Raw genomic sequence first — 24,833 nt, 5'->3', positions numbered from 1 at the left:
AGTGCAGGGGACAGCAAATCCTTGGCTTGGTGTGCTGTGGCCATGTGCGTACTCACCACTTAGCCACCAAGAAACAGCCCCAACACAACGATTTGGGGAAAAAAAAGGCCAAAACTGGGATGGCAGAGAGGCTGGCCTAATGCCAAAATGAAAGTCACCCTGATGGCGAGTGCCTTTCCTAATCCCTTAGGGCCCGAGCCGGCATCCCTGCCTGCCCCCATGGCTGCCTGAGAGGCAAAGTGTGGCACAGCACACAGAAATGAGAAAAACAAATGAAGTCAAGTTTCCTAAGAGTGAAGGGGAAGTGTGACTTGGCATCTCTAACGCTGTGTTTAACATGCCGGCGAGGTATTTAGAATTGAAGTGCTTGCACACAATTTAAAAATAGACAGTTTATTAATCTAAACTGCAAGTGTATGTAGAAGAGGCCTCGAGATTGACATCTTTGGGATTAGTTTAGCCCTGCGTTTTTCCAGAGGTCATCGCCATGGTGCTCAGGAGGTTTGTGGAATAAATGGGGCCGGCGTTCTTCCCAGGACCACACGCTAAAAACTAATACATAACGTTTAATTTACTGTCTCCATAGCTAGCCCAACCATTTTTCACATAATAATATTGGATTAGAGCTACCAGAAGCTGAGGGGGGAGCTGGAGGCGGGGAGGGTTTGTCTGTCTGTCGCCGAGGAGTGGGGAGATGGGTATTTTTTCCCCTTCTCTAGAATACATTGGAAGACAAAACGGATTTAACCCTCCCAGCTCCCGGGTGCTTGGCTTATTAGACGAGGGAAAGGGCATTAGCACTGCTGCAATCAGGTCTGTTGTTCTGAGTCACACCTGAAGGCTTTGAGCCTCCGTTCCTCGGTTTTGTAGGACATGTGCAATTCTGCTTCTTCAGAAACGGTCCTCGTTCTCTGTTTAGAAAATAAAGAAACTAAACAACAGCAGGAGCTTGGGGTCTGCACTCTGCTTCACATGGTTATCAGTGGGCTTCTCCAGAAATGAGCTGCTCACCAAAACCAATCACCGGTTGGGTTTGGCCAACACATGAGGCAGGAGAGCCCCCTGCTCTGCCCATCTCTCTTCTGGGAAGCAGAGGCCAGTCTCTTGGGGCAACCATAGCTGTGTGCCCCCAGTCCCACTGGCTCCTGGTGGCCCTCCCAGTGCCCGGCATCCTTGTCAGCCTGAGCTGAGGAGCGTGCCATCTCCGAGGTGTGACCAGCACAGCCCTCAGCATTGGCAGGGGGTACCATGCCCGGGGAGATAACTGAGCACCCAGCATGTAATTCCCTCATGACCCCTTTCAGGACATCACGTCTCTGCACGGTGGGTAAAGCCATATTTTATGGCAGAGAGCTGCAGTGCAGACAGGGATGTGGCTCTTGCCCTCATGGCAAGGCTGGCAGCTCATGCCCACGGGGTTGAACCCAGCATCCCAAATCCTCCTCCCCCACTTCCAACCCAAGCGTGCCCTCGTTTCGTGCCCACGATGACAGCGCTGCCATGTTTTTCTCGCCAGGAGAGCTGTCCGAGCCTGGGGGATCACATCCTGCTGGCTGAACTGATTTGTATGCTGAGTCATTTTTCCACTCGTTCATATCTTTCCAAAAAATGCACATTTTTTCACGTTTCATTTCAGCCCAGAGGCAAATGTTTCTGGAATACTTGCCTTTCTCCAAGGTATTATGCTTTTTAATAATGTTGTCACCACACTTGACCTGTCCAATTCAGATGATATCTACACTTCCCTTTGCAAACATACACATCTCCGAGCAGTCATTTATTGTCAAATCTTGCCAGCTGATTCTCAGAAACAAACATTTGGAGAGCTGCATTTCCACTTTACATTTTTTACAACGTATTGGGCTATATTTAGCCTAGTTTAGCTAATTTATATTTTAAATTAGAATTTTAAATTGCATTTTTCCCTCAAACTCTTCTAATAATAAAGTTCACTTGCAACTCAGTGTACATTTTTTTAGATGCTGTCAAACTCCCATGGTAATTTTCCCGCTAGAGTTCACTGTGTGTAGAATTTAGACTTACCTACTATTGACTTGAAGTTTATCAGTGATTTCTTAGGTCTCAAATATCACTGATCTTTTTAACCTTCTAAAAGGCCCTTTTTTTCTGTGCTACTTATTAAAATAAATAGCATCATTACAGAAGGAAGAGGTAGTTGCGCTGCAAAGGTGCTGAGAGCTTTAGTGCAGTTTACAAAGCTATTGAGAGATTTAGTGGCACTTAGAGGGGTGGATGAGGGCACGTTAGCACCGCTCCACATCAGCACGCCTTCACCTTACCCTGTGAATTTCTGGTATGGTCCTCATGCATCATTTCCAGCAGGGACTGATTCTGCCCTCAGCCACCACACTTGGGGACAAAATGACACATTTGCATTTTGCAAGGCCCTGCAACCTGCTCCCCTCATGGGGTAGGGTCCCACAGGAAGGGCAGAGGCAGCCCCACAGCCTGGCAGTCTGTCCCAGTGCACCCCCACAGCCCAGCACTCTCTGTGGCTTTGAGGACAGCTTAGCAAGGGGCAGAGAGCTTGGTGATGCTCACAGCATGAATTTCTCCTTTCTCTTGCAGTCAATTTTGTTGTCGGCCTCAATCAAGCGGGAAGGAGATTCTCCGACAGCATCACCCCACTCCTCAGATGACATCCATCACTCGGACAGATACCAGGTAAGCAGGCAGATGCTGTCGCTGGTCTCAGTCTTAGGCAGGGAGCCACTTCGCCCCAGTGCCTGCAGTGCCTGCGTGTGAGAGGCCCAGCTCTCAGCTCTGCACCCATGCCCCAGCTCGCCTGCCTGCAGCGTGGGGACATGAGTACTTTGTCCCTCACACAGCTACGAAGGCATGCGTCTGTCTGCAGAGTCCTCCCAGCTCCAGCTTTAAACCACAGCCATGCAAATCTGCTTTAAATCTTTGTACAGGTTTCTGTTGCATTATATTCATCATCTTGGTGGTTGCCATGGCTATGTTTGTCATTACTCACCCTGTGCCACCGGGAAACTTTCAGAGAAGTGATTTTTTTTGTAAAACAGTGAATTATGTCAGCCTGCAGCAGGCCAAAATTCTCCATTTCACTGGTGTGCGGCCGCCCAGCAAACTGACTTGTGACTCCCACCCAAAACAGAAACGGTTTTGGACCATCCACAGCCATGCCAGCATGTTTTATAAAACACTCTCTGCCCAGAGGAGCAGCAAGTCTTGACTTGTGACACAAGGAGTAAAAGTTGAGGGAGGTGGAGCAAGAAAAGAAGAGAAGGGCAGCAGCATAAGCACAGCTTTGCTTGTTGTAAGTCTGTATTTCTGGGGCGGGCTGGCACACTTGACTCCGACTCAACACATATTCAAACTGCCTGGCTAGAAGCCTGTGCTCAGCCACTGGCTTCAAGTAAGCTCTGAAAGGCAGCAGATAAATTAATGGTGCTCTTCAGCACAGACCCGAGCGTGCCTCTGCCTGCCACGTGGACAGGCTGGGTGGGCCGTGGCTGCACCAGCTTGGCGTATGCCCATCACCCTGTATCCTGCGGTGCTCTGCAGCAATGCCCTGTGCCCGGGGTCAGACAGACAGTCACGTCTTCCTGCATTGGCCACTTCACATGTGCCAGGTCTGCGTTTGGATCTGCACAGGGAGAGGCTGACAACCAGCGCCGAGGGTCTAACTGAACAGCCCCAGTTAAAGCGTGTGTTCCTGAAGACAGGCCCTATTGGTAGCACATTTGTACATTTCTTGCCCATTATTCTCCCCTCTGTCCTATTTATTGTTATATTATCAAATACGGGCCAGATCCTCCATTGTCTGCTACATATTCCCATGTAGCCTTCAGTTACAACTTGGTGTCACTTCACAAATCACTTTACACATGTACGAATGATGAGACCTGGTACAAAGTAAGAGAAGCAAATCCCTGCAGAAGATACAGATATGCCTGATGCAGGTAATCCCGCTCTCTTTCCTGCCTGTTTATTAAGGCTAATAAATAAATCACATTCTTCCCAAAAGGGCATGGAAGACGTTTTTGCCGTGGCCCCCATTCTTGGAGAACAACCCTCCCTTCCCGCTCTTCCAGACTTCAGTCTCTGTGAAATTGGTGGTCCCTTGCAGTCCCATTCCTATAAATTTTTATTATGTCATACTTGAGGACAAATATTCTCAGCAGAAGCCCCCTCTATGTGCTGAGTCTAGCTGGCCTCTAATGTGTTTTAAGTTTGTGAGTGTATTTTATGGAGGGTTGCAGCCCTTAATGCAAATGTGTAATGGGAGTTGTAAGTCTGCACTGCAGGGAGAAAAGACCTCTGGGGCCTCATTTTCATTTATGCTTGTGCTGGCTGCGTTATGCTGCTCTGGCAGTGTAAAGGGACCTCAGAGTGGGTGCCAGGGTTGTGTAAAGCCTCAGTGTGTCCTTAATAAAGCCACAATATGAATGAGAAGTCAGTCTTCCTGGCTTACCAAGCAAAATGCTCAGGAAGCAGAGCAGAAGACTCTCATGGTAGTGACTTTAAAGGCTGCAAAATTTAGCTTTCCATATGCAGAGGTGTGCTGGACTATGAACGTCCCTTGTGTTATCGGTGATCCAATCCTGAATATACAGTGTATTAGTAACATGCTAGAATGTGAGTTATTGGCGTGTAGGTTTTCAGAGTTCCTGTGGCTCAGTTTTCTTAGTCGCCTTGCTTATTTACCATGGGGATATTTAGGGAAGAAGGAGATTTATGAATAGGAGCACTACAGGATTACAGGCTTGCACAGCGCTTGGGCTGCTTGCTTTGCTCCCCGCACTGAGAGGGAGCTGCAGTGGAGGTGGTGGGGTGGCTCTGGGACGTGGGGAAGGGGATCCCCTTGCTTCCCCTGTGCCAAGCCTGGTTACTGGAGTTTGGTACATGGACGCTGGTTGGACTGAGGTGGTAGCAGCTGGTGTAGTGATATGACCTTGTGATATATTTGTAATATGTATGTGATAGATATATAGATACATATATGACCTTGTAGTGATATGGCCTTGTGATATGGGTCAGTGGTGGGTGCTCCTCTGAGATATGGTACGTCCTGTCAGTCGGGGCTTTTCCTGTGCTCTGCGTAAAAATAAAGCCGTTTTAGATAGATTTAGGTACAACCCTGAATCCCCAGTGGAAAAATCAACAGCAAATTGTAAGTCATTCACTGTACTGCAAAGATAACATTTCAGGCTTGGAGGGAGACCACCTTGCATGGGTCAGCTGAGCCCACAGAATATATGTGACTGAATGACGTGTGGAGTAAGTATAACTGAAAGCCTAAAATTCTTGTCCAAGAAAGGCACACCACCCTCCACCAGAGCTCAGCGGTGAGCATGCCTACTGAAAGACAGCTTAATTAATTAAAAGGGTAAAACCAACAATCAGCAGCTTTGATTTTGTAAGTAAGCACATGTATGAAAAAACAGCCGCATTTCAGCTTGCTAGCAGAGCTGGGATGCACGATGCAGGTCAGCACTGCACAAAGCTTACCAGCCAGCACCTGAACTTGCTGACTGCCCGTCATCTTCTGATACAGCAAAACGTATCAGGGCTTTTTTGTTTTGGTTTGGGTTTTTTTTCCCTCTGAAGAAGGAGTGGCAGATTGTCAGGTGCCAGAGCGGAGACTCAAAATGTAGGTTTGATTCCAAGAAACAAAGTCTGGGGAGCCTGAAGAGGGGGTAACAAACAGGATTTGTGTGTGCAGATCCCTGCGCGGCCCAGTTTCTAGCCCCTAGCTCTGTCCTACCCTCAGGCTGGCCCACTGGGGCCATCCCTCGCCACAGCTGTGGGGCAGATGTGGGAAAGAAATCCACGAGCCAGGTTTGATTGCCCAGGTTTGCTGAAATGCAGAAGGGAAAGGAGGGGGAAGAGGCTGAAAAGCACAGGAGAGGTAGCAGCACTCTGCCTGCAGCCTGGGTGCCCCTGTGCCCAAGTCACAGGCCACTGCTCCTCGGGAGGGCCACGAAGATCTGAGAGTCCTGAAAGCGAGGTCGGTGCTGTTGGAGTGGGTCAGGCCAGGGCACTAAGCCCAGCCCTGGCAGACCCAGCCAGTGTTGGCATTTAGGCTGAGCTCAGCCCACAGAGGGGCAGGTGGGAGGGCCAGGGCTGTTCTCCCAGAGCAGGGGGCACCTGCGGGTGCCCGGTCCCAGGGCTCCACCAGAGGGCTGGGGCTGGGGCTGGGCACGGACCATGGAGGCACCTCCAGGCCCTCATTGGCCACCTGCCTCTGGGTCTAGTTACCCCTCGGGCCCTGATTGGCCAGGTGCCCTTGGGCCTCAAAGGCTTCCAGTCCCTAACTGGGCATGAAAAGTTGCGGAGTGGGTTGCTCCTGGTTCCTGATTGGCCAGCACCTCTAGGTTACAGTTGGGCCCAGGGCTCTGACTGGCTAGTGCCCTTGGGCCTAAAGGACGCCCAATCCCTATTGGGCAAGGAAACCAGGCTTCCATTTGCCCCTGGACCCCGATTGGTCATATGCCCTGGGGTTCCAGTAGGTCCTGATTTTTGATTGGCCAGAAACTCTTGGATCCCAGTTATCACTGCTCTCTGATTGGCCAGGTTCCCCTGGTTTCTAGCCGCCCCTGGTCTCTGATTGGTCGGGGCTCGCTGGGCCCTGCTGCCGCCTGTCGGTTGCCATGGGAACTTCCTCCTCTCGCGCCTCTCCCCGCCGGTTTCCTGGTGAACTTTCACCCGCGCGGCGGCGGGTCACATGACCGGGGCCAACATGGCGGCGGCCGCTGGGGGCTGATCGGCGGCGCCTGCCGGGCCGCGCCGTATCCGCCCGCATCCCGGGCCGCGCGGGGGGGTCCGCCCCGGGGCCCGCCGCCCCGCTGCCCGACCGCCCGCCGGCGGCGCCCGCGGCTATGCAGAGCGGCAGGAGGGGACCCGGCGGCGGGGGCCGGGAAGAGGTGGGTGCGGGGGGGGGGGCCGGTGCGTTGTCCCTGTGATGAGCGGGGCGGGGGGGCCTGGGCCTTGTTTACCGGCGGGAGGCGAGTTGTTTACACCCGGCGCCCGCGGGCCCTGACAGTTCTTCGCTCTTGTCTCCCCTCTACAGACCTTCCTGCGGGTGCGAGCGAACCGGCAGACCCGGCTGAACGGTGAGTGGGGTCCCGCGCGGTGTCCCGGCTGCCCCCGCCCCGCCGGGCCGCCCCCCGCCCCGGCCCTCTTCCCGCAAAACTTTTCGGAGTTGGGCCGGGAGCTGCGACCGGCCTCGCCTGGGCCTCGGCGTGCGGCCGGCGGGGCGCAGGAGTGAAACCCTTCGCGCTCGTCCCCGGCTCCCTGGGGGGGCGGTTCTCACCCCCGGGATCCCGCCAGAGAGTTCATCAGTGGGCCCTGAGACCTCGCTTTTAAATTAGGGGACCGGGCTGCTGTGTGCTTTCACGGCTCACATGGCAGAATCTTGCAGTAAACTTTTAAACCAGCAGTCTGAGCGTCTGTGCATCTGACGTCATGTTTTGGTTGGGGTTTTTTTTTGTTGTTTTTTTTTTCTTCTCTCAAACCCACAGATGCTGGTGCATTACTTTTATTCCTGTATTTCTGGGTGTTCCTAGCCATGAGTAAACAAGTATTTCTAGTGGAAAGTGTCTTGGTATTTAAAAAACAAATCAGAGATCACTTTATTTCAGAAAGTCCCATCTGTGTTTGTAAATCTGAAAAAAAAGCTGAAAGTATACTTTTTTTTAGCTTGAGCTGAAGAAGTTGAAACTCTTTTCCCAAAGGTCAGAAAAGTCAGAATTTAACATTTAAATAGTAACGGTGTTCTGTCATATGGTTTTCTATTGCTTATAGCTGCTCTAATATGTACCATTCAGTCAAAATTTGGTTGTTTGGGCTATCAGGAGGCTTGTTAATTTTGAGCTTCCTGCTGTGATAGTTTAAGATAACACCAGTGACATTGTGCTGATGCAGCTTATTTTGAAGACAGAAGTACTTTAACAAAATAGTAAAAGGCTTTAGAGCATACTGATAGCAAAATAGTGTGCTTGAATTTGAAGTGCTACGTGTTTAGCCTAGTCTTAGGCAAATAGAAGTGTTACTAAGTTACTGACCCAATAACTTAAGTTTTACGTAACTGAATTCAGAGCTAGCTCGGAGATTTTTTAAATATCAACCCTGAGGGCCAAAAACCTGTGAACTCTTGGAAGTCTGTTAAGTCATACAACAAAGAGATGAGTTGCCTTGCATCAATTACAGGTAACTGCTGGCAGGTGTGCTAACATCTGCACTCCTAGATGAGTGCAGTGAGCTGCCTGCCTTAGCAGGTAGACACAGAGAGTTCAGATGGCTGAAATGCACTGAGGTATTGCTCTGCAATGACTCGTTTTGTGTGACAGAGGTCTCTGGAGTCAGTGGTGTCAAACTGTTTCTTTATTGTTTTTGGATAGCTGGGGCTAAGCTCCCACCTTCCACCTTTTTTCAGGCTGACAATGTGCAGTTACCTTATTTTAAATTTAAAAAAAAAAAGTCTGAGCTAGGCTTGTGAGGTTCTTGGTGTTGCAGAGTCCTTCAGTATGAATAAAAGCCCTTGATGACAGCGTGCTCCGCTGAACTGGCTCAGTAGTGCTTTATGCTTTTGACTTTAGCGTAAAGTAGGGCTGCAGCACAATCTGTGTAGACTGCAATCTAGGAACTCCTCTTGGACCCTGTTCTTAGATGTTTTTGTGAGCCTGGGCTCGTCATCTAAAGGGAGGCCGCTAGTTTTGTACAGCATTTGCATTGTTTTTACTGAACCTTTTACTGGTTTTGTATATGTTTTTTGGGGTACAGTGAGAAGAACTAACAGCCAAATGAGGACATTTGGTTAACTTACGTAATGTCCTTATAACGCTGGTATTTCCTGTCCTTTCTGTTGTACACCCAAACCCCTACACCCTCACCCCTAGGTTCAGGTGTTAAGGAGCTGGATGCAGAAATATTAGCTGAAGTGCTTTGGCTTTGGGTCACAAAGAAGGTTGAACTAGATCAGAACTGGTTCCTCCCATCCTTAGCTTTTTATGATTCTGATTATTCCTGTTCCCAGAACATACCTGTAGTGATGCCTGATTCAGTCCTATGCTGTTAGATTAGTATCCAGCCGGACGGTTGAGTAGGCTATACTGCTCCTTTCTGTGCATGTGACTTCATATTTGTGATCACTGAACTCAGCCGGCTTTCTTGTTTCCTCCCCCGCATTTGTTTGCACAAAAATAACTTTGTGGTATTTGTAAGCTTTGCCACATTATTATTAAACAGTTACTTAAGCACTGTTGCTCCAGATGGAGAAGACTTGAGTGCTTCGGGGGGAAAAAAATGCTTATTTGTCTATAGCTTGTGTTTTAATGAGCTTCTAATCAATCACGCGACTGTAAAGCTTGCACTGTGAGAGTGGTTTCCTTATCCCTCTGAGTTTACATTGACAGAAATTATGTAGGACTTGTCCAAAGACTTCTGGCTTTTTGTTTCACGTTCTTATTGCCACACTGAAGAAACTTAGGATATAGAAAACGCAGTCATTCTGTCAAAGAAAAATCTATTTCATTTGGATTTTTATGTTTTAAGCGTACTTTTCAATATTATTGTAACCCATTTATTTTGGTATCTCTGTCAAGCTTCTTACCAGCTGAGTTCCAGAATTACTTCTGGAAACTCCTCCCATAAAAAGGGGTCCAAGGTGTTTGCTCTTCTCCCACATAGTCCTTGACTCAAGTCTCAGCTGCCCAGGCTTTTTGTGCCCAAGTCCTCTCAGATCTCCTCAGTGTGTTCTATCCTGTTGTGGTCACTTGGGAAAGTGCATCAAGAGCTAAGGAACGAGAAGGTAGAAGGGGACATGTCTTCTGTGAGCTGCTGTTGGCCTGGCTGCAACATGATTAGGTCCTGATAGTTAAATGGTTCACGGGTACCTGATGGTCCAGAATTTTAATTCTGCAAGTCAAACCTTTGACTTAAATTGAACTGTAAGTAAGGTGAATGCATCTGCAAGCTCTGGAGCAGGAGATTAATGTTCTGTCTGTTAGACTCTTGGTTGACTGTTTGTATCTGCGCTTCCCTGTCAGCCTCAGTGAGCTAAGCTCACTTTGCAGAGGTTGTGTCCTTGTGAACCCAGGAGTATGAGGTGTTGACTCCTGATGAACCCATGTGATAAAGAAGGCATTTCTTCCATTTGCCTTATTTTCAATGTTGCCAGACTGGAAACTTTAAGCCACCCTGTTAATTGAATCTTACGGAGTTTGGCAGAGCAGAGCAGGTTAGGTAGTCATTCAAAATTGGAGGCACAAAGTTATGCGTTGGTGTATCAGAACATGGATTCAGCAGGTTAAGTATGTGCCAACCTTGGAGAATAGTGTCAGATTGCAGGTTGCTCAAAATCATCTGTATGGAAGTTTGGCCATGCAAATGTGAAAGCCCCACTGAGACCCTTCTGTGAATTTGGCCCATAATGTTCTCTCTCAGGCAGATGAGCACCAAACTGTACATACGGTCTGAAACAGATTCATTCTTGACCATCTGTTTTCTTGCTTTAGCTTGTTCTTGAAATGTTGCGGGGTTTTTTGTGTGTGCTCTGCCGTTGCTGCCTTTGTTCCCTTGGATCAGATGCTCATGGATAAGTTGATCAGCCACAGAAGCTTTTTGTGATAGGCCTAACAAAAAGAGATATAATTGCTCCTCTAGACTTCTCTAGTAGATTTGGCAGAGAGCAGGTGTTCACTCTTGCGCGTGAATATCTTTGATTCAAATTTAGGGGCATTTGCAAAGTTGGCATTCTCAGTAGTGTTGTAAAATAGGTCCTTACAAAGCTCCTTTTGCACCTGCCTGAGAAGCTGATACCTGTTCTGGTCGTGACCATAAGCCTGCCTCTCTGGGCAGACCTCCTTGGAGGTGGTCACCATGGAGTTTGTTGTTGAACCGCCACCAGCATGTCCTGTGCATTTGTAGCTGACGGGTGGGGGAGGAATAAAGCTAGATGATTTTCACTGGAAAGGAGACAAAAATGTTTCCACTTAATTTGATTGGCCTGCCATTGCAGGAGCTGCTAATGATGTCTGCATGGCACTCGGGGGACCACTCAAACTGGTGGAGGGAATCATAAGAGATATTGCTAGTAACTTAATCATCTCCTTTGAGGCTGCGGTAGAGGTTTGTATCATGTCCACTGCTAGATGCTATGCAAGAGCGCTTCTGAGGTAATGACTGCCCTGTCCTGAAGGTGAATTTTTGCTTGGGGAGGGGAGTACCAGTGAAAACTAAAACCCATTAGCTTTTCTCTCAGGAAGTTTTGCTGGGCTAGAGAATAACATGATCTTTAGGCATTCATAAGGTTTAGCCTTGATGGGGAGAGCATGTTGTGAGAAAAAAAAAATCCTCTGTCTCTTCCGCCCATAAGGCAGCAGTGTCTGTGGACAGGGGAGGGCTGGCTCCTCTCCGCACTGGTGGAAGACAGGCCAATGTACCCTCAAGCAGTAGAGGCTTTGTCATGTGCAATTTGGCTCCTCCTCTAGTGCAAGCAGCTTCTTACCTTGCATAGTCCCAAAAGAGCCCAGTATTAGGAAAGGGAAAAGCAGCTCCCTTAGGCAGCACAGCTCCTAACTTAAGTCAGAGACTGTAACTGAGACCCCGGTCCTTGCAGAGGGTCCCAGTTCTTGCTCACCTACATGTGCTACTTTCTCATTCATATGCTATGGCCACTTAAACTCCCTGGGTACCCAGAGGTTTAGTGTAACCTGAGGGAGAACATGCACATGCAGCAGCAGCAGTGTGTAGGGTAATGTACATCTGTTAAAATTGAGGCCTTAAAGGTGGTGGAAGCCCTCTGATGGCCTAATAATAATTATTAACGCTAATAAAAATTAGTGAACTCCTAACCTCCTGGCAGAAGGCTGGAATAATAACTACAGAGTGTTTTTTCAGTCACAGATAAGAATGGGCCAGCCTGTGCAAAAGGCTCCTTCCCAGAGCTCCATCCTCTTCTTACATCTCGTCCTCTGCTGGCTGTGTTTTTATCTTCCTGAATTACAAGAAGGAATGGCTCCCCCCCCCCCCCCCCCCCCCGCCCCAATGCTGCTTTGACAGGAGTGAGGGGGAGAGGGATTAGTGAGCTAATTAGAAATGATTGCATCTATCAACACTAATTAACAATGCTGTGGTCTCACTCGCGTGTTCTTTTGAGCTGCTCCCCTTCGGGACAAGGCCACAATCACCCCCTGCCTTTGGGGCTGCTCCATCCCTTCTGCGCTGATTGGAAGTGATAGCCGGGCTGCACGTCGTGTCGGGTAGGGACAGCGCTGCCTGGGACGTGCTTTCTAGGCTGCAGCATTCCCTTTCAGTTTCTGCTGTCACCAGGGGCACCCTGGGCCTCTGTGGGCACAACACTGCCACTGCTAATGACCACAGAATGAAAATGGCAGGGGGATTTGTTTTCAACACCTCTTTCTTCCAGTGGCTTTTTCACTTGTGGCACTAGAACTTAAAAGGCTGCACTGCTTGGCGGAGCTAAATGAGCTAAGATAGGGGCTGTCTGCAGCGTCTTGCATGGAGCTGGAGCAGACTGAGGTTCTGTTCCCAGCTCTGCACTAACGTTTCAACGTAGATCAAGTGCTTGTTGTGGCAAAATGGTCCCAAGAAGTTATCAGTGCTACACCTAAAATAAGTTGTCTTCCTTTTATCACTGTTACAGTGCATGGACTGGAGGATAGCAGTAAAAAAGTTAAAAATACTAATAAACTCACCAGGCAGACTGACTTAGCTGAATTGATTGGCCACAGGGAGTCCTACCAGAATAATTAAACTGCTCCTTCCCCACATTTCCCTGTTTAAAAACAGAATGAGGTGAGAGAAAGATGTGTCTCTGATCAGGACAGAGAAGGCTTTGTTCCTGTGTCTTTGGTCAGATAGGTGTTTGCTGGAGAATGCTCCAGTTGTGTCTGATTCCAGCCTCCTCCCCAGTTTGTCCTTGCTCTGCAGCGCTAGTGAGGCAAGGAAAGAGCATCCTAAACTTAGGCAAAAGAGCCATACTGGAGGATATAGGTATTCACTAAGCCAGAACTTCAGAAGTCTCTTGTGCACTGAGGTACAAACCAGAAAGAGCGTGGCTTAACTTTGACTACTTCTGGTAACAGGGTTGGATGATGTTGAAGGGGTAGGAGGGATAGTGTTCTGGGATTCAGGAAGGGGGAGAGAACAGAGAAGACATGTTGGGGGCCATTGTTTCATTTAAAAGTGGAATGTAATTCATCTGAGCACAATTAAATTAGCAGTAACACTTCATGATTTTGCTTCTGTATTGACTGGAAGTCAAATGGTTTACCTTCTAGAGTAGAAACTGACAGTATAGGTAAAATAACAGATTGAAGCAGTCAAGATAGAAGGGAAACTATTAAAATATCCCACTAGGAATACTGAAGTACCTCAAATGTTTGGAGAGGCAGGTAGGCTGTGGAGCTGTCAGCATGGTGTACGCAGCACAAAAGAGGGTTGCGGAGCTTCAGCAAATGAAGTTTAGATGGCTGATGAAAGTAGCGTGCATTTACTTGACAGTCTCTGTTGTTCGAAGTGCCAGGTCTCAAAAATACTCTCGTTGCAGTCTCAAGTTGCTGTCTCTTATTCTAGGAATGTCACATTTACAGAAGCCTTTTCATGATGCCAGAAGGGAAGATTTGTTTTGGAGGAAGTTTTCCTACAAATCTGTCTCATTCAGTCAGGCAAAGCAACACCCAGGGAATAATTTGAAGCCTCCTTAAGCATCACAGAGTGCAGGGGATAGTGAATATTCCTAATTCTGGACTGTGGGAAAGTATATCCTAACCCAGAGAGTCCTGAGTCCAGGGAAGCCTACAAGAAAGCCCTGAAAGAGGCCTTTCAGGTCTGTGTTGGTGTGTTCTGATGAAACTTCAGCGCATCCGCATCACGTGGACAGAAACTTTCCTGTACCCTGGTTGTTTTCTTCTGGCATCCCAGCAGCTTTCTCTGACTCGTTGGCTGCAGGGAGCTGTTGATCCCACAAAATTCAGGCATGAAGGCTTTCAGAGCATGCTGCAGTGTTCACAATGTCAGTAACGATTTCTGGCTAACGCAGCTTTTTGGTGGTGTCATCTCTCATTATCACATGGGCTTTCCTTGGGCTTTTCCTTGTCTCTCATTCAGAATTTTGACCTTCTTTATTAATTAAACAGTGACTTTCCTGCAGCCAGTGATTGAGTTATTCAGTAATACCTGCCTAAAGCCATCATAATAAAGAACAGAAGTTCTTTTTAATGCAAATGATTTGGTTCCAGATGTTTTGATCACATTAAACGATGGCTCAAATTAACCAGAGATTGGATTAAGCAACAGGCTACCTTAGCTGCTTTTTCTAATTATCATGATTCCTAACATGTTTGTTTCCCAGAGCATGCCCTCAAGAAGGCAGTGTAGCCCCCAGTTTTCCTCCACATGAAAATACTGAAATGAAAATAACAGAGAGAGCCAGAAGCTATCTACCATAAGTGCTGAGTTTTCAGAACAAATATATTTCCTCTCCATAAATGTTACCTGCTACTAAGATGCTGCTCTGACATGTGTGTGATGTTCTGGGAAGGAATTATTCAGGGTATACAGGAGGTTCTGTGGTCCTGTGACTGTTACATACCTTGTCCAAGGCTTTTTGGGTGCTACATAATCCTTCTACGATCTAAGCAAATTCCTGTATAGGGAATAGGTGTTAGTGGATGAGTCTCGGACTTAGAAGGCAAAATACAGAGCAGGATTCAGTGGCTTGGTCACTCAGCTTTGAAAACAATTTCAGGCTTCCGAGGCAAAGTATTTAACCATTTGAATAACTTACCTGGGATGTGCAGCAGATATTCCCCCTCCTAGTTATTAAATTGTGAGTAGCTGTCTTTCTGAAATCAGGCTGACAGATTATGGGTTTAACCTGGAAAGTGCTAAGTAACTGTCTCCTGTACTGTTTACAGAGATCAGAGTAGGGAGTTGCAATGGGATTTTCTGGTGTGAAATCTTACTGTTTCTGCTAAGGGTTTATTATTTGGAGCTGAGCAAATACAGAGAAGAGTGGATCTACAAACTTGACATGTCTTCCTTTTTTGTTTGTTTTGTTTTCTTTCCCTGGTTTCTCCATGCAGCTCGGATTGGAAAAATGAAACGGAGGAAGCAAGACGAAGGGCAGGTATGTCCCCTCTGCAGCCGACCTCTGTCAGGATCCGAGGAGGAGATGAGTAGGCATGTGGAACAATGCCTTGCAAAGGTAGAGGCGCAGCAGGATCGCTAGCTGTCATTCCCTTCTCCCTACTCCCAGCTTTGTCTGCAGTTGATCTAACATGGGGCAAAAACTAACATTGCTGAGCTTGCAGGCAATGCTGACTGTGTCTCCCTAAGATCTTTAGTCACTTCTCTTTGTCTTGAAAGATGGATTCTTCTGGATTTTTCTCCTGTGTTGCATTAGTAACTTTTTTACTTCATGTACCCTTTTGCTGTTGTTGAAGTCTAAGTAGTAGTCTGTAAAGATAGAGCTACTGAAGTTTATGAAGCCTTTTGTAGGACTTCATGCTTCCTGTGTAGCATGGAAAGAAGAGTTCTTTCTGATATCTGCCTTTGACAACATTAGAATTATTTTTTGTTGTTTTTTTTGAAACAGACTGGCATTTGTAAATGTTGCATGACGATCTTACTCCAGGAAGTGCATTTGAGCAGAACTATTCTCTTGCTGTTCATCCCAAAGGCAGCAAGGAAGGAGGAACAAGCCCTAGGGGAGGGAGTTGTCATAGTGCTTTCTGTGCTTGTTTCTCAGGAAAAGCCCACAGAAGAGATTATAACAAATTCATTCTTGTTGTCTCAAGAGGTGCATGGTGTAAAGAGAGGTGTCTTTTGATCACTGTGCCCCAAAAGATGTGCTCTAGGAGAACACTCCTGCTGGGGATCAAAGGATTCTGTGGTTTATATAATAGGGGAATTGTGCATGAAGGGTAGGGGAATGCATGTTGAAATGCACACCAGCATTGTTGTAGGAATCAGAGCTTCAATTTCCATGTGTAAAAATGATGAACCTTGCAAGTTGTTTTGATCTTGAGGTTGTCAAGTTCTTCCAGCACCCATTTGCTTTCAGATTTAGATCACTGGGAATGGGGGTGGGAGTAGATGCTGCTGTCTGCTCTATACTTAGTTGTCCTGGGAACAGTCCAGCTTTTTTTTTACATCCCACCCTGAGTTATTGACCCCAAAAAGCCATTTCATGCACCTCAACGCTCTGCCCCTGCTTTTCCCTGTGCAGAGAGAAGGTTCGTGTATGACTGAGGATGACTCTGTGGACATCGAGAATGAGAACGGCAACCGCTTTGAAGAGTACGAATGGTGTGGGCAGAAGAGGATACGAGCTACTACTCTCCTGGAGGGAGGATTTCGAGGTGCGCCAGTGTTTTGGGAGCCGTTATAAGTCGTTCTGCTGTGGAAGTTGATAATTTTCTATCTTTAAAGGGAGGGACCTAGAGATCTGCCTTTCACAAAGGGCAGGACCTCCAGCCTTTGCCAGAATGTAAAATGATTTCAGCTTTCTGCCTCTCTTGAATGATGAGAGTCAAAATTTGTGCAAATCTTGAACAAAAGTGTTGCGTTATTTCTCGCTCAAGAAATGTGGCTGAAGAGGGAATGAGTTGGAATGGGTAGAATGGGAAGATCATTTGGGGAAAATAGCTTTTTATATGTTACACACAGTAAGAAATACATGAAAATATGTGAAAAGAGGGAAATAGAAATGAAATTGTAAAAATTCCCAGCCTGGAGTGACGAAAGCTGGTGTATCAGCCTCTGGTGATATATTGAAGGTGACAGCTAAGTCGCTTTAGCACCTGCATAAAATATTAAAGGGCCAGTTGTGCATTTATCACTCCATCCCTTTTAAGGTTGATAAATGAGAATCCAGGAACCTGCTCTGCACCTCCAGCACTGCAAGCCCTTAGGGCTTCCAGACAAATACATTTTATTTTTCCTCCTTTTTTGCTCCTTCCCCAGTGACGGGGAAATCAGTTACTGAGGAGAGAGTGAGTTATGGCAAAATTTGACCTCTCGTGAGCTTTATTGGTGAATGTAATTTTAGCTAGAAACCTGGCCCCTTTCTTACACTCAGCCCTTTGGCCTTGAAGAGGAGGATTTACTAAACTGTTCGTTGGCATGAACCTCTGGCACTAAGGAGAGTCTCTCACAAGCAGTCCACGTAGTGCATGCCTAATGAGAGAAGGAATGCTGGCTCTCTCCGTTCAATAAAGAGGATGGGATGTGATCTCTTCCTATATCAGCTTGGATTTTAATTTGAAGTATCTCAAGGGGAAAGGCTACTACATAAGGGAGTTGGACTTAAAAGCCAGCCATGTGCTCACTGACAACCTGGCACTCCTGATCTGCTCTTACCTTCCTCTGAAATTAAATTGTAGCTGGGTTGTAGCAGAGCAGATGATCAGGAGCACAGAGGTGAAGGAGCAGCTTCTTTGGGTTTTAAAGGCTACCCAGTAAAGCTCAGACTGTCACTGTCTGTGTCTGTAGCCTTACCTACCTTAACTTTTTTTGTGCCTCATGGAGAGTTGAGTCTGTACATGATTCCAGGCAGAGGTCTGATGAGGTAATGCAGGGCCTTAGACTATGTTTATGTAGTATAGTTACTACAGTCCATAGCAGGAAAGCGTGGTATGTCTGTGGGCCTCTATCATTGTCACTGCTAGTCCTGATTAGGAAAAGGTACTCAGGTAACTTCTGCCATTTTTTGGGCCTGCATAGTTTTTTCCTTCAAGCACACTGAACACCTGAGTTTGAGGAGAGCACAATATTCTGCTTCCTTCGGTGTGGACATTGTGCTGTCTTCACCTCATTAACATTCACAGTTGTTTTTTAGTTTACTCATGTTAAGTGTGGCCTGAACCTTTCAAACTGCTTCAGTCATGTGGAGACCCTCTTTCAAATGGGCTTCAGATGGACAAAATGTGTGTAATTGATGTGATTAGGCTGTGTAAATGCAAAGTACTTGCCTCTTGTTGCATTTTCTTCCTTACATTTGAGAAGGAATTCTCAAATGTATTAGTTTGTGTTATACAGAATAACTGCTTTCCTCCACCAGAAGTTAGGCAGATTCTGGCAACAGTCAGGGCTGTGACCTCTGCTAGATGGCTGCACACACATGGACAGGTGCATCTGTGTTTCATACTTAGAAATAGCCCTCCTTCCATCAGGATTTGTGGTCTGTTTCTTCTTTCCTTTTTGAGACCTTCATGACACCTTCAAGAGCGTTAGTTACGTGAACGGATCCAGCAAAGGATCAGAAGACTAGGAGGAGAGTGGAGCACAACTAGATGCAGTTCAAAACCCCTCCATAATTACCCTGATGGGAAGGCTTTTGGATTAGACTCCTTCCCTTTGTGGTGATGGATGAAAGGTGTCTGTAGATCAGCTCGTGAGCACAGGAACTTCCCTGTAGCGTCTGTGGTCAGGAGCATCCTCGCTGTGCAGCTTTTGGTGGCAGAGCCGCTGCTGAAGAAATGATTCCACCTGAGTGGTTGTCAGGTCCCTAGCATGTGTGTTTCTCCCTGCCCTTTCTCCTCAGGAGCACATCTCGGCTGGCAGCTGAATTCAACAGCTGCCATGCTCTTACCTAAATGAGGGAACTTGTTGCCAAAAACAAGTATTTTGGGATGAGCAGACAATACCTGCAGGGTACCTACCTGCTCTGCACAATAAGTTTCTGAAAAATTTGGGAAGCCAAAGCAAAGCTGGAATGAACCCCCATAGTTGGCTGATTGTATTTCTTTTTAAGCAAGTTATGCTTTTTCATGCTCCCTTCTGTGGTTCTCATATTGTCTTTAGCTGCTGGCATTCGGGGGTCTCTTAAGTCAGGTCTGCTTTGTGTACTCTCAGGTAACCTTAAGGTGACTGTCTTTTTCCTTTCTCTGCCAGTGTTGGCTCATGCCTTGTTTTAGCGACAGAATTTTCAATTTAGAGCCCTGAAGCACAGCACAATATTTTGGACATGCTTTCCAATGCTTAAAACTGCTTTATCTGGAGTTGGCAAGGCCTTCGTTAACCCCTGTCACCTGAGGCTTTGTGTTTGGCTCTGTTCCCTTTGCTGAGAAGTAGCAGTGATGTGGAAATCAAAGGCCTTTTATAATACCAGACAGCTGTTACCAGGCTATAGGCATGTCACCAGTGTCTAAAGAGATGACATGGAGAAATACGTAAAACCAGAGGGGAAAATAGATGTCCGTGTGTCTCATTAATTTCTGTTTTAATGGTGTGTTGCTTTGAGGAGACATCACAGCTAGGCAAAGGGGGAGCAAGACACTGTGGCCAGCACGTACTGAGTGAGTCTGCCAGACCACTGGGCAGCATTACGGAAATGGCTCAAACTTAACACAGGTCCTGGCTTCTTTTTATTATTTTTGGTGAATGGACAAAGTTCATATCACTCTCAAGGTGAGAAGAACTCTTTGCTAACTATATGAAAGATCCTGCCAGGTTCTCAGGTTGGGGGAGGTTGGGAGATCCTGGGGGTTTTCTTCTTGAAAACAGAAAGGTCATGGAAATAAACAGCCCTGCTCAGGTTTTCTGGAAGTTGGTCTAATACTTGGGAGCAATCACAGGCTGAAACTCTCACTTGTGTGGTTGCTAGGATGAAGCTTTCTTGCTTCCAAAGGGGTTGCAGGGAAAACTTGCTCATCTCACCTGAGGGGCTGTCTTAGAAGGAGGAAAGTATCTGTCTTCCATGTTGGTGTTGCAGCTGCAAATCCCCAGTCGGGTCTAGTGCAGCAGAGCCAAAGCACACCTTCTTGCCTGCCACCGCTTGGCATGTGTGAGGCAGCAGGTGGAAAGAACAGGAGATGGCAGCAAGTAGGAATATGATGTAACTGAGAAGTGCTGGGATCAGTACGTTGTCTCTTAAGCTGTTGGGTTTGCTGAAGGCAGTCAGGAAGTATTTTGTACTTCTAGCTGTCCTCCTGGCTGCTTAAAGCATCATTTGCTATCGCTTAATTTGCTTATGCAAAGCTGTAGAATGCAAGTTAAGATTATTGGCAATTATATAGGATTTGGAACCACCTTGTTTCAGCAGAGGTCCTGCTTGAGGTGGGGTTTATAGCAGGAGAGTTCTTGCTTCTGTTTGGGATGGGTACAGAAGGCTACCAGCCTGAAATACCAAACACTGTTTAAATCAAACTCATGCTTCAAAGTGAAAAGCTACACAGATGTAATGTCTCCCTATCTTAGAACAGTGTTGCAAGACTAAGATTTCTGTTGAAATACCTGAACGTTCAGTAACCATCTATCGCCACATCTAGATCGTCCCACTCTGAAGCTCTTTGTTGCAGGAGGTTATTTCATGCCATCTTTGTCTAATGAGTTTCTGTGTTTAGGAAGCCAACAAGGCTTTGCAAGTGAAAGCATCAAGTGGCTCCCTCTGACGTTTTTTTTTTCCTTTTTAAAGCTCGGCATATTTGTAGCAATTCTTCTGTTCCCTCTCTAGAATGGATACACATTACCCTCAGTGTTTACACTGCAAGGTTATCCCTTTAAAGAATTCCTGAGGGAAGTTCAAAAGGGTTTTTTTTCTTTGAAAGATTCAGTGTCTCTTTTTGTGTGTGTGTCTCTTACTTGAAAGAAGGGAAAGGGAGGGGGGGAGTGAAAAAAAAGTGCTTTATCTGAAAAGAATCGCATCAGCTTCGCACTGATAGAAGCCGCTGTCATCTCTTAAACGGCTTAGCACAGTCAAAAGGCAAGAGGACTTAAAACAGTGTCTTACACAGGGATCGATGGGTGGAACACAACTCGTAACTGCAAAAAAAAAAGCGCGGGGGGGGGGGAGAGATAACGGTAATGATTGCATTGAGGGAAGCTTGAGGGAGGCTTGTTCTTTGTAACACAGCTTCAAAGGTGTCTGGACTGGTGCCTAAGCAAACTGTCCTGTGAAGTCGCTGCCTCTGTAGGTCTAGGGAAGGAGGGGGGATTCTTGGACCCTTCTGTTTCTTAGCAGATGGGACAAAGATTAGTAAATGCCAGGTTAGCGGCTCCCTTCTGCTGCTTCACATTTGAGGAGAGGTTTTGATTACTTTGTCTCTCACTGTCCACTCCAGGAAGGTGGCTTGTCCAGGAGCGGGGAAGGAGGCGAGTGGCGGATGGGACATTTGGGGAGACCGGCTGGGGGGACGGGATGTCAGTTTATCGATCGCACCTCAGTCAGGAGAGCTGCAGGCACAGTGCTCTGAGCACGAGCGGCAGCGTGCTTAATGTGATTGAAAGGCAGTTAAAATGGCGGTGACCTTTTCAGGGGGAATTAGATTGCCTGCCAAGAGTGGTTAGAGGGAGTGATAACGCCAGCTTGAGGAAGCTGTCCAGTCTGCTTCAAAGGGAGAGAGACAGAGATAGGGAAAGCAAGCTAGCAGCAAGTACCATTTAAAGCACGAACCGTGCAGTCTGATAGAACAGAGATTGCTGTCCTCTTTAGATATGAAAGAATTGAAGAATTGTAGCAAGTTCTCTCCACCCGCCCAGTTCTCCTCTTCTCCCTTCCAGCTCTCCCACCAAAAAGCCTCCTCTGGGCACAGTAGCTAGCTAGTCACCGCTGCTCTTCTGGGTTTCTTTTCCTTCAGCAGATCAGCTGCATCAAAAATAACACAGAAGAGAGAAAGGCTTTGAAAATGTTAAAATGGTAAGCAGGGCATTTTCAGGGAAAGATACTTTCTAAGAAAGATCAACATGACAAGGATCTGTCTGATAGATTGTGATACTCTTGAAGGAGAAACACACCGGGATTACTTAACTCTGAAGTTTCTCTTTATTTCACCATGCTGCTCTCCTCCCAAGCTAGCAAAGGGCTTGTATCTGTTAATTAATGTCTTACCAAGGGAAAAGAACAGCATGACTTAGGATATGCATAGAGGGACTTGGTAAAGCCTTGTAAGCTGTAACAAACTACAGTTATCCTTGGGTGCCCATTTGCATTGGATCTCACATCATGTACAATTAGAGCAGCTGCCTGGAAAGTGGGACTACATTAAAATGTCTAAGTTTCCAGCACATGGCTGCAGTCCCACTGTCAGCTTTCTGACTGCAGAATCAAGATGTGCATCAGTTGAGCAGCAAATGTTGTAGGCCAGTCTTTGTCCAGCATGGGTTAGTTGTCCAAGAAAGAGCACTGGGGCAATAACTGTATGCTCCTCCAATTTGTTTTCCTTCCAAATACACACAACATTAGAAGTGTGCTCTGAAGTGTGAGGTCCTGTCCTCAATCTAAGTAGATGCTTTTCAGTTTTCCTGCCTCAGCAGCAGGTGTTTGTGAACACAGTGTCATTGCTTGTGTCTGGTAACTGCCTGGCAGAAAGCTCCAAATAGAGGAGAAAAACTCAGTTGCGCTTCTCGGTGCAATTCCATGAACACCAAACTCTGCAACAAAACTCTGCAAAAATCTGTGTTTGGCATGCATGTGGAAACAATCATGGAGAAGCATATTCTCTAATGTTATAAACATAGTAGCAAAACTGGTGACAGAGCTTAAAAGTCTTGCTCTAGAATCTCACCTAGTAGGCAGCTGTGCCCTCTTTTTCAGACAAGATGTAACAAGGCATGCAAGAAAGCTTCAGGAGGCAAGGAGTCTCTTTTTTTCCATGCCAGGAGGTTCAGGCTGCATTTAAGATCGTACTAGTAAGAGGGTATAAACTGATCTACTCAAATTCAGCAAAAGAATTTGAGCTGAACAGTAAGTGTGACTCTTCCTAGGAAACTGTGTGGGAAATAGAAGGCATCGCTGACATATTTAGGCCTTTTGGGAGAATGATCTAGTAACTAGAATCATCTTCCCCATTTCTGTGTAGATGAGTCAGAATTCATTCATTTTTACCCTGGCAGGCTAAAGCAAACTTCAGCTTGGATGCATGAGCAGTCTTTGGTAAGAGTATAGGGAATCTTTGCCATAATGAAGTTCTTAATCTTCCTCCCACTTAGCAAGAGCTCAGTTCAGTGCCTTTCTCTGTCATGTTTCCACTGTCAACATCCCCCATTGCTTAGTCTCTAAGTTGAATGCATCTGTATGACTGAGCATTCTTCCCAGCCTCTGTCTTGGTATTTTAGCCTTTCTGTATTTGGTTTGCTACCTTCTGCTGGTCACTTCAACCTGCTATAAGCTTCCAGGTGGGCAAGATGTATAAATTTCATGTTTCTCAAGTGCTTATTCTATGCTTTATCCCCCTTTAGAGGGATCCTCAGTCCCAGAGCACTCATACGCCTTGCCTCAGCCCTTGTGTAAAATGGTGGTAATCCTGGTAATCCCTCCATCGCTGAAGGACAGTACTTTGTACTTGTCTGATGGAGTACCCCAAGCACTCCGTAATGTTTGTACCTCTCTCCTTTGAGAGCAAGTACTAGTCTATAAGGTAATACTTGACCTAAAAATGCTAAGATGTGTTTACATAGTGTTATATACAATAATCAGATTGACTCTACATGACTGTTTCTCCACAACTTGTATTCACATATAGAATTTGAGGGATTCTGTGGCTAAGAAATGTCTTTTGGGTATTGCACTAAATATTAACATCAGAAGTTGACTGTAGTGAGCAGGACAAACAGATGAGAATAGTACGTGATTTAAAAAAAAATCAGAATTTCTACCTTATGTACAAAAGTCATCATGACCCACCATGTAATTGATCCTTGATATCATGTATGTTTAAAGTTCATATAATGCTTCAAGGAACAGTGTGTTCTTCATATTGGAACATGCAGTAATCAATGGGACTCTGCAAAGTAAAAATTAACTGAAAAAAAAATTGGTGCTGATAGCTGTTAAAAGTTATGATTGTTGATAGTACATTTTTGTTAACTTGAATCCATGCAAAAATGTAAGAACCTAATTTTTATGCTCAAACTGCCAGAACACATTAGCTGAAAGGAGCAGAATCAACTAAGCCTTGCTGTTTGATATACGTAACGCTGACAGCCACTCTAACCAGGAAAAGATTTTCTGTGGGAAGAAGGGGAATTCTATCCATTTGACAGTATTATGTATCGCACTTGGAGGAGGAGAAGGGATGCCTGTCACCCAGCAACAGAGGAAGGAGGGAAAAAATTAATTAAAAAGAAAACGGAAAATGCAGTTGTAACACCATGAAAATTGGCAGGGGGAGTAAGGGAGCAGGTAGAGCACCTGAAACTACTCAATTTTTTGAAATTGACTGGGTTTCAAGTTGACAGCATCCCTTTAAACTTCAATTTTCCTAGATCTCAGACATGCAGTGCAAGATCTTCCAGTCCCATCTGCTGCACTTGCTTAGCTACTCTCTGCAATCCATTTTTCTAGTGATCTGTCTGCTTTGGTTTTTAAAGTCCCAGGCTTTAAGACAGTTATTTGATAATTTTTTTTTTCCCCAAGTATCTGCAGTTTTTCTAGAACTGCAACCTACTTCTTGGACACTCCGGTCAAACTTCAGCCTTAAGCACCCAGTAGTTGATTGACGTGATTTTAATAGCATTTTAGAATACAGTTGTTAAGTCAGGGGCAGTGAGATTTTTTTTTATAAAGGAAAAAAGAGCACGGGTCTCAATGGCTCTAAACAGCTCCTGTCTCCGCATGTCGTCTCTTCCACTCGGCGGTGCAACGCATTATCGAGTAGTACCCGGAAAGTGGCTAACTGCGTTTGACACACGCCAACTCCCTGCCTCCACACTGGATAATTGCATTGTCAACTGTTCAGCAAAGTGGCAGGTGACACTGCAGCCGGATTGATTGTCCTAGTATGGAAGCTCCCAAGACTGTCAGCCACCCAATCAATAGAGTTTACACAAGACACCGTCACTGCATCTGTAACTAATTTCAGTTTGAGCCTTGCAAGATGTGG

General features: G+C 46.3%; 1 protein-coding gene across 4 annotated transcripts in view; it reads left to right on the top strand.

Annotated features, from left to right (window-relative positions):
• RNF220 (ring finger protein 220) overlaps positions 1-24,833 on the top strand; it is a 225,565-nt gene that overhangs the window by 159,598 nt on the left and 41,134 nt on the right. For 2 of the 4 annotated variants that reach the window (XM_064455249.1, XM_064455250.1), the window contains 4 exons: positions 2,590-2,685; positions 7,058-7,100; positions 15,096-15,217; positions 16,241-16,373. In XM_064455249.1, the coding sequence (XP_064311319.1) occupies positions 2,590-2,685; positions 7,058-7,100; positions 15,096-15,217; positions 16,241-16,373 (394 nt within the window). Of the gene's footprint in view, positions 1-2,589; positions 2,686-6,695; positions 6,912-7,057; positions 7,101-15,095; positions 15,218-16,240; positions 16,374-24,833 lie in introns of those variants that run through there. The other 2 variants (XM_064455251.1, XM_064455248.1) reach the window with 2 other exon arrangements.

Source organism: Phalacrocorax carbo, chromosome 6 (genome assembly GCF_963921805.1).
Source record: "Phalacrocorax carbo chromosome 6, bPhaCar2.1, whole genome shotgun sequence".
Lineage (NCBI taxonomy): Eukaryota > Metazoa > Chordata > Aves > Suliformes > Phalacrocoracidae > Phalacrocorax > Phalacrocorax carbo.
Note: the sequence above shows the minus strand (reverse complement) of the source record. Positions and strands in the feature narration are given on the sequence as shown.